Source organism: Coccinella septempunctata, chromosome 4 (genome assembly GCF_907165205.1).
Source record: "Coccinella septempunctata chromosome 4, icCocSept1.1, whole genome shotgun sequence".
Taxonomy (NCBI): domain Eukaryota; kingdom Metazoa; phylum Arthropoda; class Insecta; order Coleoptera; family Coccinellidae; genus Coccinella; species Coccinella septempunctata.
The window spans coordinates 31,977,439-32,000,215 of record NC_058192.1 but is presented as its reverse complement, the minus strand read 5'-3'; the positions used below and the strand labels follow the sequence as shown (position 1 = coordinate 32,000,215).

The 22,777-nt window shown below is 35.2% G+C and overlaps 1 protein-coding gene across 1 annotated transcript in view; it reads right to left on the bottom strand.

Annotated features, from left to right (window-relative positions):
- The window catches only part of LOC123311362, a 1,278,848-nt gene that overhangs the window by 349,586 nt on the left and 906,485 nt on the right, over nucleotides 1-22,777 (bottom strand). The window contains exons 22-23 of the mRNA XM_044895271.1: nucleotides 11,921-12,225; nucleotides 380-574 (exon numbers count right to left, since the gene is read on the bottom strand). Of these exons, the coding sequence (XP_044751206.1) occupies nucleotides 380-574; nucleotides 11,921-12,225 (500 nt within the window). The remainder of the gene's footprint in view (nucleotides 1-379; nucleotides 575-11,920; nucleotides 12,226-22,777) is intronic.

Here is a 22,777-nt window from a genome sequence, read left to right as displayed (position 1 = left end):
AGATAAAAACACGCTGTTTTCCAGATGATCTTTTATAGCTGAAAAAATTATTCGATACGCTGCGTCGAAAAATCATTTATTTGGAGCAATAGGAGGCTACGTGCTTCACATAGTCGAATTTAGCACCAAAATATTTCTTTCGTTTTCAGGACATTGAGATACGCAGACTGTTCTTGCACCAATCGAAAGAGCTGATTTTTTTACATATGATAGCATATGAAACTTATTTTAGACCAATTTGGCGTTTAGCCGGTTTTCGCACCAACCCCTTCAATTTCAATATTGAATGATTGTTTTTATATTGGTTTGGGTGAGAACACTATCTTGATCACTAATTATCAAATATCTTTAGTTGGAATTAGTCATATCATTTACTCACCCTGAACTGACTCAAATATTCGAATTTATGGAATTCCGTTTCTAATTCTAGTGCTTCTTCCAAATTCTGTAGGAACTGTCTCTGGAAGGTTACTATTTCGTAAATGTTTCCAAATAATGCATTTATCTCGGCGCTGGAAAGAAAGGTTTCTTTTTTTAAAGGTTGTAAATAGTCCTCCAAAAGGTTCGTCAAATCCTGAAAAGAATTAGAATATCAGTGTCAATAATATATGGAAAAGCACTGACGTGAATATTTAGGATCTTCTGGTGCACTTGTTCGAATTAAAAATTGTAGCGATCATTCCACTCACTCAATTTCCATTTTCCTATATTTCCAAAAATCAAATCAAAAAGAAAACTAGCACTTGATTTCAAAATGTCGTTCTGAAGGTTCTTGAAAAATATGAGAGTCTTCTGAAGAAAAGTTGCGATACAGAATTATTGTTTTTGAGAATATTTGTCACATGATTATACGATGTCCACAAATTCTTCGCAACGGTAGGTACTATCTATGTTTGAAATTCGAATTGTGGTTCTCATAAACACAAGTGCGGACGATTCTGCGTGAATAAACTTAATTCGCCATATGTGAACTTCTTCGAACATCAAAAAAAACAGTATGATTTTGTCCGCTTCAGGCTACATATATCAGTGAAATAAATTGACTCTTACGCTATTTTGTGCCATTAGTCGCCAATTTTGCTTTTAACAGTTTTCTGCCCGCGTCGGCATCGGTTACTTTGAAACCATAAAACAATTATAAACAGCCACGAATCGTTTGTGAATATTCGATCGCCTAGTGCGTGTAACAAGGATCAGGAAGGAAGATCATCATCGAGAATCGACCACGAGAATCCGTTAAAAGGGCCCTTTTCGCAAGAAACGGAACAACCTCAAGACAACTTCAGAACTTCCCCAGCAGAAGAAGAGTGCGGTTAGGATTCCTCTGTAAGACCTTTCTACTTTTTCTTTTCCGGTGATTTAGTGCTTTTTAAACTAGAACGGTTCGCCAAATTATATACAGTCCATTCCATCAAAACCACCAAGACTATCGAATTCAAACATTTGGTCCTTACGAGCCGTATTCAAATTTGGCTCTGGTTATTTTTTTGTTCTGTTTTGGAGCACGACTTTGTCGGAAAGAAGTAAAACTCTTCACTGCTGTAGTGCGAAAACCATAAACTTCAGTAAATTTCGCGTTGTACATGAATTATCATTCATTACCGGTGTAATTTATTCAAATATAGCATCGAAAATTGAAATTTTATTGAACTATCCATTTCTTGAAATTTTCCACATTGTGAACTCCATTTTAAGTCAAAAAAAAGTATCGTTTGAATATTCTGCGATTAACTGTATTCTGCATCTGCGCAGGGGATACACAGGGTGTATCCCCTCCACCTATAACATTTCCAATCTCTTTCGAACGCCGGAGTTCGGAAGTGATAATACTAACATGTGAATTCTGAAGATAGTGGTTTCCAGACAATGCAGATGGATCCTCACGTCAGCCCGGGTAGCTCAGTTGGGAGAGTACCTGACCGGTAATCGGGGGGTCGTAGGTTCGAATTCTGCTCTGGGTGGTACTTTTTTCAGAATTCAATTCCTGTCTGCATGCCGTTAAAACCTTCCTTACATTATATTTCCAGACATTAAAACTATCATTACAATTATTGATAATCTCTTAGATAGATTTTCGTCTCTTTCGTCGCTGCAGCGAATCATAGCCTATTCACTACGTTTTTTATTTAATGCACGCAATCCACTCAAGAAACGAGTTGGGCCTCTTCTGTCATTCGAACTTCACGAGTCTTTACTTCCGTTGGTCCGAAGAACTCAACAAGTTCATTTTTGTAACGAATTAACATCGGGAGTATATTCAAAAGCTCTGCGAAAACTAAATGTCTTTTTAGATGCAAACAATCTTTTTCGCGTCGGCGGTAGATTAAAATATTCCTCATTATCACATGATCAGAAACATCCTTTGTTACTGCCTCGGAACAGCAGGCTCACCACTCTGATAATCAACTATTTCCATCAGAAATATTTGCATTCCGGTGGTCGAACAACTCAATTCCTCATTTCTCAACAATTTTGGATTTTATCGCCAAAACGAGCTATAAATTCAACTTTAAGTAAATGTTTTCGCTGTCGGAAGGTGAAATCGAAACCGTTTCAACCACCTATGGGTGAATTACCCTCATCTAGGATCAGTCAAGCAAAACCTTTCAGCCATGTTGGAGTTGATTTTCGCGGTCCGTTTTTCCTCACCATGACCCGTAATCGTGGCGTTAAAAAATGTAAAGCATACTTGTGTTTATTCGTGTGTTTTGCCACCAAGGCAGGAGTGACTTATCTACGGAAACGTTTTTAGCTGCATTACAACGTTTAGTAGCTCGCCGTGGACGTATATCGTGTTTATATAGTGATCACGGAACGAATTTTGTTGGTGCTACTAGGGAACTGCAGCTGAGCATGAGGGAATAAAGCATTCTTTCATTTCGCCTGCGTCTCCTCATTTCGGGGGTTTGTGTGAAAGCGGAATCAAATCTGTGAAAAACCATATTCACAGGGTCATTGGTGAACAAATTCTTACCTACGAAGAGTTTTATACCGTTTTAACTCTCATAGAATCTGTTTTAAATTCTCGACCCATAGGGGCGTTCAATAATGACGTTGAAGACATTAATGCTCTTATGCCTAATCACTTTCTCACGTTAGAATCAGTGGCCTCTATTCCAACCGCCGATTTCACAAATGTGAATATAAATCGACTGTCCAGATTCCAAATGATCCAACGGTTGCATCAGGATGTCTGGAAGCTCTGGCATCTAGAGTATTTACATACTCTTCAGCAGCGGAGTAAATGGCTGAACCCTAGTTTTTCTTCTCCTAAAGTAGGTTCTTTAGTCGTTATCAAGGATTACAACGTTCCACCCGGTAAATGGGTGTTGGCCCGCCTAGTCGAGTTGCATCCTGGTCGTGATGGGGTTACACGAGTTGCCACCGTTAAAACAGCATCGGGAATGTTCAAACGTCCTCAAGTTAAGCTTTGTCCGCTACCTTGTGTGGATACAGACTCTTCTGAATCCACTTAATTATATTTCATGCTCAATTTCGTTGTTTTCACATTGCAGCAGTGAAGCGTTATGTAGTTTATAGTCATCATGATGTAGAATCATGACGTGGGTGTATACCTTTTTCTCAATTTATTCTATAAAAAATGCATTAGATACATTTTCCCGGCGGAAAATGTTTGAAATTCGAATTGTGGTTCTCATAAACACAAGTGCGGACGATTCTGCGCGAATAAACTTAATTCGCCATATGTGAACTTCTTCGAACATCAAAAAGAACAGTATGATTTTATCCGCTTCAGGCTACATATATCAGTGAAATAAATTGACTCTTACGCTATTTTGTGCCATTAGTCGCCAATTTTGCTTCTAACAGTTTTCTGCCCGCGTCGGCATCGGTTACTTTGAAACCATAAAACAATTATAAACAGCCAGGAATCGTTTGTGAATATTCGATCGCCTAGTGCGTGTAACAAGGATCAGGAAGGAAGATCATCATCGAGAATCGACCACGAGAATCCGTTAAAAGGGCCCTTTTCGCAAGAAACGGAACAACCTCAAGACAACTTCAGAACTTCCCCAGCAGAAGAAGAGTGCGGTTAGGATTCCTCTGTAAGACCTTTCTACTTTTTCTTTTCCGGCGATTTAGTGCTTTTTAAACTAGAACGGTTCGCCAAATTATATACAGTCCATTCCATCAAAACCACCAAGACTATCGAATTCAAACAATCTATAATATTATAACAATATTCATATCACGCGTTCTAAGCTAATATGAAGCCAAAATTTTAGCAGGAATTGACTAACACGCATGCGCGAATTTGAAATTCGAAAATGACAATCAAGATACCTATTGATTATTTTGTTTTCATCTTTGACGTAGAATAAATTCAAATAATGAATCATTTCGAATTCTTAAATACAAAATTTGAGAAGAATTTCATATGAGGCATTTATCCTTTTTTCAATTTTCAGATGAATCAACGAAAGGGGATCAAACCAAATAAGTGCATAAAAACTATTCAGCCAATATTATGAACTGTGAAATACTAAGTGCCGAATAGGAATGGTATTGTCCACACCCACTAATCACAAGAGTAACCTAAGAACAAGTTTGCTTTATATTACTATTTCAATATTGCGTGTATGTGTACATATCATACTTAACTCACCTCCTGAATTTCCCCTCTAGTAAATCTACTCAATAATCAATAAAGAATATTCTTGGATCAACATTCCTTTTAATGCAATAGTACATAATAATTATACTATATATAAAAGTACTGTGTGCTCCTTAAGATAATATTCTTCACTAGATGCAAGATGCAAGACAATATACAATTTGGCTATAAGAATATTTAGAAGATGAGAAACTGGTAGCAAGAATTGATTTTTATAGATATGTTAAGTATTATACGAGGATGTATTGATATTTAGTTAGCCTAGACCACTTCCATGCATAATAAAATATTGCGTTATCATAGCAACGAACAATAACTCATTGAAAGTGCCAGAATGAAGGGGCGTAGGGATGTTATCATGGTGATTTGGCCCTTGAAAGATATTTGAACGATATTGATACGATTTGTAGGTACCAATGATGTTATCAAATCCTGAAAATTTCAAATGTCTTACGCACTTGTTTTTTGTGAAAATGAAGAAAAAATTTTCCTTTCAGAAACTCGTCAATCGATTTTGTCCAATTTTGAATATGTTCTCAAGGCTGACAGTGGCTTCTAGAAGAAAAAATTATTATCATCATCGGCTCAAAGGATTCGCTAAAAATGAATTTTTCATTTCAATTTATCATGATACAATTCTGGCACAATTATGAAACAATTTTTTTTGGAAACCTCATCCTTTTTTCTATGAAATCGTGATATTTTCGAATCTCAAAATAAGGTACGCCATAGTCAAAAAAAATGAAAACCAAGTTTTCTCTAGCCAAAGAACAGAAGCGCACGACTTAAACGCCACATGTGATTTCAACATGAAAAGTTTAGTGTTTGCTCCAAATTATTGAAGAAAGCTCCGGGTACTCCTGAACAGTTATCATACGAAGATATTTTCTACTGGTGCTATTGTCTGGGACAATAAAGTTACAATGAACTTTTATTAGTTCTAGACCATAAAAGCCTTGATTTATTGAATGATTTCTACAGAATCGATTTCAATCTGGAATAAAAACTCTCCGTTTTATAAATGATTGCATTCGAGCATTTTGTGGAACTCTTGCCAAATCAAGAGTATTTTTACAAAGACAACAGTATCCATTGATTGAAATAGTTCTTTTTATCGAAACAATATACTCTTCACTGCCACCTGTGGACGAGATTTCGCTTCAAAAATGGAACATCAGAATTCGATTGAAGAAATGTTTAATTGATGTGGTCAATACTTGATGAAATTCCATAATTGAACCTGAAACAGATTATACGATTTTCTCAAAATGAGTTTTCAAACCACGACCAGTTCCCCTTCACCCAACTGAAGATGCTATTGTGATAGCGAAACACGTGTCGAACACAGAAAACGGTAGACTGAATCCACAATCAATTTTTTTTTATACAACCCCAAACAACAATTGACAGACAATATCACCAGTAGAAAAATTGCAATCGAATACTATAGAAAGCTCGCAGCTATCTTTATACAGGGTGTCCCAGAAACCGACGTCAATCCGGCACATGGTGATAGCTCAATTCATTTCTGACCCGAATATCAAAGTTTGGTTTTCTAGTAAAAGTGTCTTGGTTTTCGAGATATTGACAGTTTTGTGGAACATCATCACCTCATTGATTGTTTTCAGCACCACGGCTACGAATGTTGATGTTTTGTTGTTTTTTTTTCTAATTGAATATTAAGGATGAATCAGCCTATTCAACTTTATCAAAGATTATCCCAAGGTTACGAAGGTGTTGGCGTAACATGCCGGAATAGTTGGGCATAATTTTTTTATAGCATGAACGATCAAATTTGGGTGAAAAAATTTGAGAAAAAAATAGTGCCCGTGAATTTTTTTTCTGAGCCCACCATAGTAACCTTGAGATATTCATTGATCATGTTGAATAGGCTGATTCATCTTTAATATTCGATTAGAAAAAAATAACTGGTACTGAAAACAATCAATGAGGTGATCATTTCGACGAATTCCACAAAACTGTCAATATCTCGAAAACCAAGACACTTTTACTAGAACCAAATTTTGATATTGTGGTCAGAAATGAATTGAGCTATTACCATGTGCCAGATTGACGTCGGTTTCTGGGACACCTTGTATGATAATAAACGTTTAGGAGTGTACTACGAGCTTTCTCCAATAATTTGGAGCAAACACTACACTTTTCATGCACAGTCTTAGATTATGACATTTTATTCACTGAATAAATATAGTATAATATACCTCATCTCATCAAAAATTAATCATGCTTATGATAGTTGTTGTGTTTGCTCTTAAAACCGCATGTGGCGTTTAGGTCGCGCGCTTCTGTTCTTTGTAGAGAGAAAACTTGATTTTCATTTTTTTTCGACTATGGCGTACCTTCTTTTGAGATTCAAAAATATAACGATTTCATAGAAAAAGGGATAAGGTTTCCGAAAAAAATTGTGTCATAATTGTGACAGAATTGTATCATGGTCGAAAATTGAAATGAAAAATAAAAATTTCATTTTTAGCGAATCCTTCGAGCCGATGAAGATCATGATTTTTTTTTAGAAGCCAGTGATTTTATCAGACCGTCTAATTGGACTAAAACGGATATCTGAAGCACTGAATATTTCATACCAACCGCTATTGCTGAAGAACAATATTGTTCAAAAACTTTGACCAACAATTGTGTAAAGATAAACGTCACAAATCCAGAAACCTACAGACAACTAGTAAAATTCCTGAGAGAAAAAAACATCATTTTTCATACCTACCAAATTAAACAAGACAGAGCCTACAGGGTAGTTGTCAGACACCTTCATCCCAGTATTCCAACAACTGACATAAAAGCAGACATAGAAAAACACGGACATAAAGTTAGGAACATCAGTATTATAAGAGATCGAATGAAAAATCCACTTCCGCTTTTTTATGTGGACTTGGAACCAAACGAAAACAATAAAGAAATATACAAATTGGAGTTCATTTTAAATCGGAAAATAAGCATCGAACTACCAAAAAGAAAAACAGAAATTATACAATGCACTAGATGCCAAGAATATGGACACTCCAAAACTTATTGCAATAGACCATACATGTTCGTAAAATGTGGTAATCAGCATGATTCTAAAACTTGCCAGAAACCAAAATCGATTCCAGCAAGATGTGCATTATGTGGGGCTGATCATCCGTCCAACTACAAAGGATGCCAGGTATATAAACTCATATCAAAAACGAAAAACAACAATAAAACCCCCCTGCAATATGACAGACAACAGAACATTCCAGAAACAATTCAAGAAACAGAACAACAACCAACAAACAAACAACCAAACAAACAACCAACAAACAAACAACCAACCAAACCAAGGAATGTCTTACGCCCAAGCCCTTCAGCGAAATAACGAACATGAAGATCCACCCTCTCAGAGACAAAACTCTTCCTTAGAAACCATGATGAATAATTTCCTTTCCGACCTGAAATCCATGATCACGCAGATGATGAACCAGAATCAGATTATGCTCAATCTGCTCACAACACTCGTGAATTAACTTCATTAAAATTCAACAACTTCATCCACATAGCTTCATGGAACGCGAACGGCCTTCCAAACCACAAAAATGAGCTTAAAGCTTTTATGAACCTATATAAAATTGACATAATGCTGATATCAGAAACCCACTTCACTGAAAGAACGTATTTCCAGATCCCACACTATACTACATATTCTGCCGAACATCCAAGTGGTAGAGCGCAGGGTGGGTCAGCTATACTTATTCGGAGCAATATCAAACACCATACACTACCAAATTTTGTCACAGAAAAAATACAAGCTACAAATATAACAGTACACACAGAAACGTGGAGCTTCGACATATCAGCAATTTATTCGCCACCACGACACAATATAACCGAGAACCAATATACGGAGTTTTTCCAAAACTTCAGGCGAAGATTCATAATTGGAGGAGATTGGAATGCGAAGCATAACCACTGGGATCACGGCTAATAAACCCTAAAGGACGCAACCTGAAGGAGGTGATAACAAGAAGAAATCTTCAAGTGGTTTCGTACGGAACACCAACATACTGGCCAACTGACCCGAACAAAATATCAGACATCTTAGACTTCTTCGTCACAAATGGAATAAATAGGAATTATATGCAGGCTGAACCAAATGCAGACCTATCATCGGATCACTCACCAATCTTGATGACCTTGAGTACAACTGCAATGTTCCGGGAGAAAAAAAGTACACTCACAACATCTAAAACCAACTGGAAACTATTCCAACAAATAGTAAGTGACAACATAAGACTAGACATTGAACTCTAAGAAACTGAAGAATTAGAAGAAGCTGCAAGGTATATAACAGAAATAATCCAGAGAGCAGCCTGGGAATCCACACCAACCCCATCAGAACAGGATGATATCGAAAAGAAATTACCACTGCGAATTCGAGAACTGGTAATTGAAAAACGACAAGCTAGAAGTAGATGGCAAAGATCCCGTAACCCAGCAGATAAAACAATTTATAATCACTTATGCAGAAAACTACACAAAACTCTTGAAGATTACTACAACTCCCAATTTGAACACCACATTCAAAATATAGACAACAACAGTGAGCACAACATCTGGAAAGCCACGAAAAAGTATAAGAGACCTATAACACGAAAACCTCCAATCCGAAAGACAACTGGGGAATGGGCCAACTCCGACGAGGAAAAATCAAAAACCTTCGCTCTACACTTGTCAACAGTACTCAAACCGAATGATCCGCACCCAGGCTACAACGACACAGAAGTTGAATCTTTCCTCGATGTTGCGTGCCAGATGTCTCTCATCATAAAGCCTTTCAAACCCAAGGAAGTTCTGCAAGAAATAAGGAGACTAAAAAATAAGAAAGCCCCTGGTTTCGATTTGATTACTGCAGAAATTTAGAAGAAACTGCTACAAAAGGCTATACTACTCCTCAACATTATATTCAACCGTATGATGAGCCTTTCCTACTTCCCGACTATCTGGAAATATGCCGAGATAATAATGATCCATAAACCGAACAAACCTGAAAACGACGTGGGATCTTACAGGCCCATAAGCCTTCTACCAATTTTGGGCAAATTATTGGAAAAACTTCTACTCAAAAGACTGAAGAAGGATATAGATTTTTTCACAATACTACCCAACCATCAACTTGGATTCAGGGAAAACCATTCGGCAAGCCATCAAATACATCGTGTGATGAACACCATATCAAGAAGCCTTGAAGACAATAAATACTGTACAGCTGTATTCCTGGACTCATCCCAAGCGTTTGACAAGGTTTGGCATAATGGCTTACTCTTCAAACTGAAAAAACTTCTCCCACAGCCATACTATTTAATTATGAAATCATACCTTACCAACCGATATTTTGCTGTGAAACAGGGTGATGCTCTATCTGAACCAACTGAAATAAAAGCAGGAGTACCACAGGGAAGTATACTGGGTCCACTGCTTTATCTGATATATACATCAGACATTCCAGAAAATCAGAACACTACGATAGCCTCATTTGCAGACGACATAGCAACACTCACAGCCCACGAAAACGCAGCTACAGCTTCCGAAAAGCTCCAAGAACATCTTAATGAACTGGAGAAATGGTATCGAAAATGGCGCCTTACCATCAATGAAACAAAATCAGTCCAAGTCACATTCACCAACAAACGAAACATATGTCCACCAGTTAAGATAAATGAAAACCAAATCCCAGTTAGAACAGAAGCCAAATATCTAGGAATCCACTTAGACCAACGACTCACCTGGAAACCACACATTCAAGCTAAGAAGACCCAAATCAATATGAAATTTCGACAAATGTACTGGCTAATAGGCAGAAAATCCAAGCTATCTCTCCAAAATAAAGTATTGATTTACAAAGCCATAATTAAACCCATATGGACATACGGGATTCAATTCTGGGGATGTGCCAAAACATCGAACATCCAAATAATACAGAGAGTCCAATCCAAAATCCTTCGAGCTTTAACAGATGCTCCATGGTACGTCTCAAACTTCACCATACATAATGATTTGAAAATCCCCTTCATTATTGATGAGATAAAAAAAAAGCTCAAAAAAATATTTACAAAATCTGGAAGGACATGAAAACAGCTGCATAGACCAACTAGCGGAAAACCCGTTCAATAGAAGAAGGTTGCAGAAAACGTGGCCAATTGACTTCAATTGAAGAGTGAATGAGAAGTTTCAATAAGTTTGATAACTTCTACATGACATTTTAATATCACCATATTTACTTATTACTTGTGAAAAGTAGATTGTAAATTTCAATAAAGGTTATAAAAAAAAAAAAAAAATTTGAACATTACAAAAATTTCTGCAAAATGGATCCCCCAATGTTTGAATGTCGACCAAAAGCGTGCCAGGGTAGAAGCATCGCGTTAGATATGTGCTCGATTTGAAAACGATGTAGACTTCTTGAATCAAATTGTTAATATGGATCAAACTTGGGTACATTTCTACGATCCAGAAAGAAAGCAACAATGGATGGAATGGCGACACTCTGGTTCTACAAGACCTAAGAAGTTTCATGTCCTAAAATCTGCTGGAAAAGTTTTTGGAACAGTTTTTTGGGATTGCGATGGAGTAATCATTCTCGATTTTCTGTATAAGGGTACAACAATAACCGGAGATTACTATTCGACATTACTGACCACTCAACGGGAAAAAATTAAAGAGAAAAGACGCGAAAAGCTTTCCAAAAGTGTTTTGTTTTTGAAGGACAATGCCCCTGCACACAAATCTCATGTTGCCATGCAAAAACTTCGTGATTTAGGGTTTGAATTACAAGAACACTCCCGTTTTTCACCAGATTCGGCTCCATCCGACTTTCATCTGAACTGAAAAAACTTTTAAAAGGTCGTAAATTTTCTTTCAACGAGGAGGTAATAAAAGCTGTGGAGCTCTGTTTTGCAGTGCAAGAAGAAAAAATTTTTTTGAAAGGTCTAGATAGAAATTTTGCAGGTTCGCTGTAATCAATGTATTCAATTAAGAGGAAAATATATTGAGTGTTAAAATATTTTGACATTGAAATTTTTTTGGTTCTATAGAAGGCTAAGTGTTTTTCAATATATCCTCGTATTCAATTCAGATCAATTGATTTTGAATTTGAGTCGAAATACTATGTGTTAGTTCAAATGATGACAAAAGGGCTTTTTTGAAAATGTGTTTCATCAATGATGATTAAATCAATAATAACAAATAGAATCATCTCAAAAAAGACTATTAATGAAACAGTTATTACAAAATTACCTTCACATAGGCCCTTTCCGTTTCTACCAACTCTAAAATGACTTTCCTCAATTTTTCAGAATCCGAAAGTTGTTTCGATGAGGAGAACAAAGTGGTAGAGGTAAAACTTTGTAGACTTCCTGTGGGACTGGATTTTCGAGTTTCGATGGGTGACCTACAGAAACCAGTGACTTGTTCAGCTGTTTTCAGTAAGTTTTCTATTTCGAAAGAGTTGGTCCTTGAGCTCCCTTTTATTCCTGAGTCCGTCAAAGGAGATGTGGGATTTTCCGATTCAGTTGAGAATCGATCCTTGGCAGTTGAACAATCTGTGAAAATTACTTCATTAGGAGTCTTTAGTGCTGTAGTGAATAATTCTGAAGAAATAATAATATGTATTATATATATATAAATAAATAAATAAATAAATATATATATATATATATATATATATATATATATATATATACATATATATATATATATATATATATATATATATATATATATATATATACATATATATATATATATATACATATATATATATATATATATATATATATATATATATATATATATATATATATATATATATATATATATATATTCTTAAATATTATATTCGTGTTACCTGGAATGGCCGAACTGACACTTTAAAATAAATTTTGAAGTTTTTCGAAGCGTCATAATAAATATTTTCAGAAGATTGAATTAGAGGCTTTAAATATTGTTTCCCTCTATTGTTTCAGGTTTGTTATATTGTGAGTTTTGATATTGTTAATAAAGATACCCTCTATTGTTTCAGAGAAATGCAGTTGAGTCTCTATTCATTATAAAACAACATTTTCTGCATCTATTCCACAAATCATGGATAAACTGAGATTTGATTTCACCGTAAAACCAATGGAAACCGGAAACCGGATGGAAAATCGAACATTATATGTGTAACTTCAATAGCAACAACTGATGGAGAGGTTTTTGAATTACCAGATGAATACCAACCAGTTAATTTGCACCAACAACTTATTAACACTCCAAACTATGTGAAAGTATAAAAATCATTAACAAAAAGATATCAAAAAAGAAGAATATGGATAACACTAACGGAAGATATATCGAAAACTTATTTGGATGAAGAGAAAAATGTACAGTTTGATGATATTTACTTGGAAGAAATCAAGGTAGAAACAAATACTGATAAATCTATCCCAACTGGCTCAGAAAAAATCTTGGAAAATTTTGTAGAGAAGTTAATTAACTATAAGCCAACACAATTCCAATCACAGAATTTAGGACAAGTTGCGAATGATTTCATGATAGATAAATTCACTGGCAGAAATTTGAATGCAAACCAATGGATTGAAAATTTTAATATAAAATGTGAACGTTTCCAAGTAAATGAGGACAAAAAAAAAATTGAAATTTTAAAACATTTCTTGCAATTTTCCGGAGCAGAGTGGTACAGCTGTATGATGATTAAATATTCGATAGAAGCAGAATGGAATATATGGGAGATAAATTTTTGTGATACCTTCGCGAACAAAGGATGGTCACCAGCCAGACATGCTTTAGCCTTCAAATATCAAGCAGGTTCATTGCTTGAGTATGCTTTGAAAAAAGAGAAATTATTATTAGAAGTGAGGAAGTCAATCGATACTGGGACACTTTTAGACCTAATAGCGTTTGGTCTACCTAATTATGTTGCAGATAAAATTGATAGAGAAATTTTACGAGAAACTGAAGATCTTCATAATGAAATGGGAAAACTTGAACATTTGGTTGCAAAGAATAATAGTAATAAATACGACAAAAGAAAAACTATGAATCCTGAGGAAAAACCTAAACGGAATGATAAAAAAAACCATGCCAAATTTGTATTAGTAAAGAAAAAGGTAAACGTTATCATCCTGAGAAGAATTGCTGGTTCAAAAAGGAAAACCATGGGGGAGTTTTGAAGACCGTGAATAACACTGCATTGGAGATTGAATTGAATGAAAAGAATCCAAAAAACTAGATGTGCCACCATTAATAAAAGTTAAGTTACTATTGAATGATATTCTAGAAGTTTTTGGAGTATATGATTCAGGTTCGAATGTATCGTTGATTAATGCAAAATTATTGAAGATAAAGTCAACAAAAATTGCAAGTAACATACAGATAGTGAACTTGAGGACTATTAATGGTGATGGAAAAACAAAAGGTATAGTAACCCTTAAAATCAAAATCTTCAATATAGAAAAAATTATGGACATTTATGTAGTAGACAATGAAAATTTCAGTTATGATTTTTTAATTGGTTTGGATTGCATTAAAAATTTCAAATTAGTACAAGATCAAGACTTGAAGATCTCACAATTTGATGATCTGGAACAAAAGAATATGATCTCAAGAAAATTTGTTGAAAATAATTCTTTGAATTCAAAAATTTTAGATATTCCTAATGTACAAGGTGAAAAGAATGAAGAGAATTATTTTTCAAATTCTGATGAACATGAAAATGTGAATAGATATGAGATAAATTTCAATGAGCATATAAATACAGATGTATTTGAGATAGTCGTGAATCATTTAGATATATACAAAGAATCTGAAATAAATAAATTGATAGAAAAATATAAATCAGTATTTGCGAAAGATAAATATGATGTTGGAGCTGTAAGATATTATGAAGCTCATATCGACTTAATGGTAGATAATTACTGTTACAAACGTCCATATAGATGTTCAAATGAAGACAGAAAAGAAATAGAGAATCAATTATCGAAATTATTAGAAAAAAATTTGATTGAAGAATCTTATAGTCCATTTGCTGCTCCTGTAACTCTGGCTTATAAAAAAGAAGACGGCAGAAAAACAAGGTTATGTATAGATTTTAGAGAATTGAACAAAATTGTCGTCCCTCAATCACAACCCTTTCCTTTGATTGAGGATTTAATGATTAAAACAGTGAATTGTAAATATTTCTCTACTTTTGACGTTAATTCCGCATTCTGGTCAATCCCTTTAAAAATTCAAGATAGATATAAAACTGCATTTGTAACACAAGAAGGTCATTTTCAATGGACATGTCTGCCATTTGGATTGAAGACTGCTCCAGCTATTTTTCAAAGGATATTGAGTAACATTTTAAGAAAATACAAACTATGTGATTTTGCAGTTAATTTTATAGACGACATATTGATTTTTTCGAAAAGTTTTGAAGAACATTTATCACATCTATCGAGATTGTTGGAAGCAATTCATAGAAAAGGTTTCAGACAAAAATTTTCGAAATGTAATTTTGCGAATAATCATGCCACATATTTAGGTTATACAATAGAAAACAATTCAATTAGACCCCTGAAAGATAATTTAATAGCTGTGAAAAATTTTCCAATACCTGTCACAAAAAAAAATATACGCCAATTCTTAGGAAAAATAAATTTTTACCATAAGTTTGTTCCAAAAAGTGCAATCATTCTGGATCCATTACATAATTTATTGCGGAAAGATGTGAAATTCATATGGTCTAGAGAATGCCAAGAAGCTTTCAATAAAATTAAATCATTGCTATGTTCTGAACCATTCCTGAAAATCTTCGATCCTGAATTACCAATAAGCATTTATACAGATGCTAGTATCAAAGGAGTGGGGGCGGTGCTGAAACAAGAAGATGAAAACGGGGACAGCAGACCGGTAGCTTATTTTTCAAAAAAATTAAATGAAGCGCAAAAAAAGAAGAAGGCAATATATCTAGAATGTCTAGCAATAAAAGAAGCTGTGAAATATTGGCAACATTGGCTGATGGGAAAAGAATTCGTAGTCTACTCAGATCATAAACCATTAGAAAATATGAATATTAAGGCTAGAACTGACGAGGAACTAGGAGATTTAATATATTATTTATCCCAATATAATTAAAAAATAAAATATAACCCAGGAAAATCAAATCAAGAAGCTGACTGTCTGAGTAGGAATCCAGTTTTAGAATCTTATGAAAATAATGAGGATTTTTTAAAAGTAGTTAATTTGATAAACCTTGAAGATATTGAAAATGACCAAAACAACAATTTAAACTTTGAAAATGGAAGACTTATATTAGAAAATGGAATCTATTACAAACGGAATAAGAGAGGAAAAAAAATTATGCTGTCGGAAAAATTCAGCAAAGCTTTAATTAAAAATGTCCATGATCTCTACTGACACATTGGACATACACAGATGAAAAATAAAATAACACCGTTTTATACGGCAGAAAATATCCACAGAAACATTAAAAAAATTTGTGATGAATGTGAAATTTGCATTAGGAATAAATCAAGGAGAAAACCAAAATTTGGGTTAATGTCACAGTTAGGTCCAGCAACACGACCCTTTGAAATTGTGTCTATTGATACCATTGGAGGATTTGGAGGATTGCGGTCTACAAAAAAATACTTACATCTTCTTGTGGGTCATTTTACGAGATACGCCTACATATCAACATCGAGAAATCAAAGCTCTGGTGATTTCATAAAACTGTTGAAAAAAGTGACACCAGCTTACAATATTGATATGGTATTAACGGACCAATATCCTGGTATAAATTCGAAAGAATTCAAACAATTCGTCATGACAGAGAATATAAAATTGGTTTTCACCGCTGTGGATGCACCATTTTCAAATGGTCTTAATGAAAGACTAAATCAAACTTTGGTAAATAAGATTAGATGTAAAATTAATGAAAGTGATAAAAAAACTGCATGGTCCTCTATTGCACAGAAATGTGTAGAACAATATAATGAAACGGAACACACAGTCACGAAGTTTGCTCCAAAATATCTTTTGGAAGGCGAAAATATTAACATTCTACCAAGTGAATTAAAATCAAGATGTACCAGAGAAATTTTAGAAAGAGATAGGAAAATAGCATTTCAAAATTCAGTGAGATCACATGAATATAATAAGAAATTATTCGACTCACACAGGAAAGATTATAAATTCAAAGAGGGAGACCTAGTCTATGTAGAAAATGGAAATCGGCTTAATAGGAAGAAAATGGAAGAATTGAGGATTGGACCATTCGAAATTCTGAAGAAGATTTCCGATTCAATCTATCAAGTTGATACTGGACACAGAAGAGCATAATCAAATCTTTTTCACATAACGAAATTGTGTCCAGTGTTTGTTAGTGAATGAACGAGTACGTGCATTCTAGTTCGAGGGGGGGGAGATGTAAAGAAAAGCGTTATAATCGTGAAGCTTTTCAACGCTTTTCTTAAATATTATATTCAAGTTAACTGGAATGGCCGAACTGACACTTTAAAATAAATTTTGAAGTTTTTCGAAGCGTCATAATAAATAGTTTCAGAAGATTGAATTAGAGGCTTTAAATGTTGTTTCCCTCTATTGTTTCAGGTTTGTTATATTGTGAGTTTTGATATTGTTAATAAAGAAACCCTCTATTGTTTCAGAGAAACGCAGTTGAGTCCCTATTCATTATATATATATATATATTTTGCGGTCCCTGCTGATGAAAATTTGGCCCGAGTTTATTCTGAAAAGATCGCGAAATATTCCGACCTGGCCTACCAACTGCGTGAGATTCACGAACTGAAATCGGTGAACGTTCTCCCAATAGTGATCTCTGTGAACGGTTTGGTGGAGAAGCATTTGCCTGAGACCACCAAGAGACTGTGCTTAGACCGCAACGTAATTTCAAGCACACAGAAGCAGGTCTTGTTAGGCACGGCGAGGACAGTTAGAAAGTTTCTTCAAGGTCCTTAGCGGCGGCATTTGCCTTGGCGAAAGCCCGGCAGTGTGGCTTGCCCCCCGCAACAGAGCGGTGAGAGGGAAAAAAAAAAAAAAATATATATATATATATATATATATATAAATTAATGAGGATAAATTCAGATGCATACCACCCGACGATATGAATATCGACAAGTGTTACGATCTAAATTGAGCTAGCCAGTTTGTCATCGTCAAGGCCCCCAAATGGAGTACGCTCCACCGAAGAAAAGCAGATGCTGACCATGGTTTCGGCCTCATTTGGCCTCATCAGAGCAACATAGCATTTTTCCACGGTGGAGAACGTTTGGAATTGATGGAACTTTATTCAATGTTGTTATGTTCTAATGGGTATTATTTATTTACCCACAGCGCCATCCAACATGAAACGGTATCCGATTCAATCCCCCCCAGATAGAAACCAAGACGAAGACAATAGCATATGTCCCATATTTTCCCTAATTCAGTACGCCGGTTCGCCTTGCGAACGTCGGACGTATGACGGGAAGTCTGAGACGCGCTCGGTTCTCGACAGAGTACGATGCCGGCGATACAATAATTGTATCGCCGGGTGCCCAGCACACTACAGTCGTAATGTTAGGGAATATTTGAACCAAACATATCCTCACCGGTGGATCGGAAGGGGCGGTGAAATTTTGTGGCCTCCACGTTCACCAGACTTAAATCCTCTGAATTTTTTTTACTGGGGTTTTTAAAAAAATGAAATTTATTCGAATCCCATAAGAGATGAAGAACAACTTAGGGACCGCATTCGTATTTCAGCAGCCAAAATAGCGGGGAGAAGTTTGTATGGTTTGAAAAGGTCATTTCTCAATAGATGCAGGGCATGTATTAGCGAAGGGGGTGGTCATTTTGAGCATTTGCTCTAATAAGAATCCTGAATTTTCATTATTGATATTTTTATAAAGTTCATTCACAATAGATTTGTTGATGTTGAAGGTCCAGTGCGTTATTTCATTATATCATTGCAATTAATAAATAATTTCATTTTATAAGTAATTTGAGGACTAACTGACATTTTTCAAGAGAACTATTCGATATGTTACAGCAGAATCTGCAAAATGAAAGAATTTGTGGAAAAGGTGACAAAATTAGTTTTTCACAGAAATGCTCCATTTTCGATAAACATCCAAATATCTTTTTTCGTGAAGAAGGTTATACCCTGTATTTAACCTTTTCGGAATCCTCACAAAATGGGCAACTTTTCAACGTTATATGCAGAAAAGGTCTAGTGCCTTTTTTTATACCACGTCAGATAGAATTCAGCACAAAAAAACACTTCCTTCAGAACATTAATTTTAATTTTTTTTTTTCAGAATCCCTGTATGAAATTTTGTGGTATTTTTCATTGCATGAATTGAAGTAATCATTCAACAATATTCACGGAAAAAAACTGATTCGAAAAGTATTTAATTGTAGCTTCCGCAAGAGAAAAAGCATTTTAAGTGAAAACATTCAACATTTTCATAAAACATCAAATATCTCGAAAACTGTGAGACTTTAATATGAACGATTTTTTCACATCAGGTAGAGCACATTCTGATCTACTTTCCGTTTTCGTTTGACGTGGTCTTTACGGGACACCCTGTATATATATATATATATTGAGAAAATAAGGGAATTCGACTGAAAGATTTTTATGTTTATCTCTTTATTCTGTGCCTAGCTTTCGAAACGTTTTTTGTTTCTTCCTCAGGGCTACTACAATGAACAGTTGACAATCATTATTTATTCTTAAAATTTTGGTGGTTATACTTACAGAAAAGCGAGATTAATATGATTTTATTATCTGAATGCTAATAATCATTAAACTGACTGAAGACTACATCAATAACTAAAACTAAAAAATATTTTCCCACAAAGAGACAAATCGACTTATAATTAACGGTTGACATGTGTCAGAAAATTCTATGACTCAAGTTACACTTGAGTAAGTATATATATTTTTATATATATATATATATACATATATATATATATATTTTTTAGGTGCAATTTTCCTGGCATCGGAACCCGAAACCCAGGATTCCTGGAAGACGACACAAGGCGTGACCACCGATGATTGCACCGATAGGTGCAATTTTCCTGGGTTTAGAGCAGAACAAAACTTCAGGTATTCAGATTTTATTACTTGTAATCGACATATGTTTCGGCGTATATAAGCCTTTTTCAAGATTATGAAATAGGTTTGTCTGGGACATTCACATTGTTTTATCTGTAATCTACAAATTATCAATTTATTTACAATAAAATTACGAAATTTATTGGATCTGTCAATTTGAATTTGAATTTGAATATATATATATATGTTAGCAAATGTTAATTTAACCCCCCTTAAAATATACTGATAATGTCCGACGACGAATGTCGAAGGAAGAATAAGAGTATAGATCCTATGCTCTGTGAACTCTGTGCTCCAATGTTACCTGCCCTCTCTTTTGCACAGGCCGAACACACAATTACTTGAACTACCTTGTCGGGCGGTACGCTTTGTACCTGACCCTTTGTTAGAGCACCTCCACGTGCTAGATAACCGACCGCCATCTTACTTTGTGAATAAAAAGTACTAACCACGTGTTTTATTAAATCTAACATCAGAAGTGGGATTAAATTTCTTCTTTCGAGAAAAGAAATTGAGGATCCTATTTTGTGAGTGAAAATCGTTTGTGTTTTGTGAGAATCTACAAGAATAAGCCAAAATGGACCAGCAAAATCTCAACAAAGCTCCCGAAGAAAGTGAAGCCATTTCGGTAATGCGGATAATGGAGAACCAGGCCCAACTTCAAATGAAGATGATGGAGTTGCTAGCCAACATGTTTAGTTTAAGGAACGACACCGACCACGTGGTGACCGCATAATTATCGTTAGCCCAGTTTGACCCCGATGATACATCCTTTTCAACCAAGAAGTGGATTGAGGAAGTTGATCAAATTCAATTCGTAAACAGGTACGTCTGATACTGTTGTAGTATTAAAAGCTGGGCAAGCCCTGAAAGGCCGTGCAGCCAAAATTTATCAAAATTGGAAACCGATTGTTAGAAATTGGTCAACATTGTCTAGGAATTTAGAGATAGCGTTCCCTGAGAAAGGAACTCCGGCCACGAGGCTTAAAGCTAGCATGTTGATAGGTAGTGCAAATTTTAGTTCGTTAGTAGAGTATGCTCATGCCAAGTTGAATTCCATCAGGAAACTTTGTGAAAAGTTTCCGTGGGAAATAGTGTTGAGCTTGATAGCACATGATATCACTAATGTAGAAGTTAAGAATAGATTATTAGTGCAAGAACCTAAGAATGAAATGCAGCAGCTGAAATTGCCTTCTTCATAGGATTCCGATGCTCCATATTAGTCTCAGATAATAGTAAAAAACTAGAAAAATGAAGCAGCTACTGAAAACAGAATCAGACAAAACCTTTCATGGGAATTGTAGGAACTGTGGAAAATTTAGGCATAGAAAGTTAGATTATTGTAAAGAAATGTTGTTTTAATTCTAATCCAGAAAATTCCAGTCTTGAATGTAATTTCTGTGATAGAAAGGGACATACTGAAGATTTTTATTTTGTTAAGAAAAAGAGAGAAACAAGTTCAGTCAAACTTTAATTACCCAGTGTTCGTAAAAATCAATTAGCACATTAGATTTGAATCTAGACTTGTCAGGATTGGACGAGCGATTAGTAAAGTATTGAATAAATCGAATATTGTCAAATAACAAAAATTTTCAAGCATGTCGACTAACTTAGTCGGAACATACCTAGTGAAAATAAGATACTGACGCTTTGTTATGTTTCAGGAAAATCAAAACCAATTGCAAAAGTTTAATCTGTTTTGTACGTGAATTCTTATGAAAATTTACACAAGACAAGCGCTCTCAAGAATGTAAAATGTTCCCGTTGAGCAATCCAGGAGTATAGTATAACGCTGGCAGGTGACATCTATCGAATGAAGAAAAACTGAAGCCAACATTTATTGGACCTTTCGAAGTGCAAGCAGTCCTACCAAACGATCTATATGCCTTGAGAAGAGTAGGAGTCCAGAATAGAACCAATGAGATCTTGGCCTAAAAAAAAGCAAATAGTGATGAGTGAGTGCTAGTTTCAATGATGCGCCATGATGAAGTGAAATATTCTCATGTCCATCAGATTTTATGTTCTATACTGTTCCTTATGAGATTCTTATTGTTATGTTATGATCCATTGTATTGTCTCATGTTCATTTTATGTTGAATGTTTTCCAAAGCACTTGAAATTCCATGATAAGTTTTCGGTAGTTTAAATACGAATATGTAAAATTGACAAGTAAGGCCCAGACGGGATGTCGCTAGTGAGGCTAACTCTGTGCAATTGACAAGTAAGGTCCGGACGGGAGTCCCTAGTTGAGGCTAACCTCTGTGCAATTTCACAGTTGTGATATTGACAAGTAAGGCCTAGACGGGAGGTCGCTAGTGAGGCTAACTTCTGTGCAATTGACAAGTAAGGCCCGGACGGGAGTCCCTAGTAGAGGCTAACTTCTGTGCAATGTCACAAACTAATTTAACAGTTTATATGTTGTAAATGACAATTGTATCAACTTTTGAAATTCCAAGTGTTTTGCTGACCTGATCTGTAAACAGTAAGCGGTGGTGGTTTTTTTCTCGCTTGGCTCTTTTTTCCACCTATAATAATACCGCAGCGCGAGCCAGCCCATCAAACAGAGCCATGTACACAAAGATTCAACTGTTTTATGTTTACAAGCTCCCTTTAACAATGTTGTTTGATATTAAGATATTGTTTATGCCTACTAAGTGAAACAAGGACGTTTCAGTGGTCAGTATGGCCGTGTTAGCAAATGTTAATTTGACCCCCCTCAAAATATACTGATAATGTCCGACGACGAATGTCGAAGGAAGAATAAGAGTATAGATCCTATGCTCTGTGAACTCTGTGCTCCAATGTTACCTGCCCTCTCTTTTGCACAGGCCGAACACACAATTACTTGAACTACCTTGTCGGGCGGTACGTTTTGTACCTGACCCTTTGTTAGAGCACTTCCACGTGCTAGATAACCGACCGCCATCTTACTTTGTGAATAAAAAGTACTAACCACGTGTTTTATTAAATCTAACATATATATA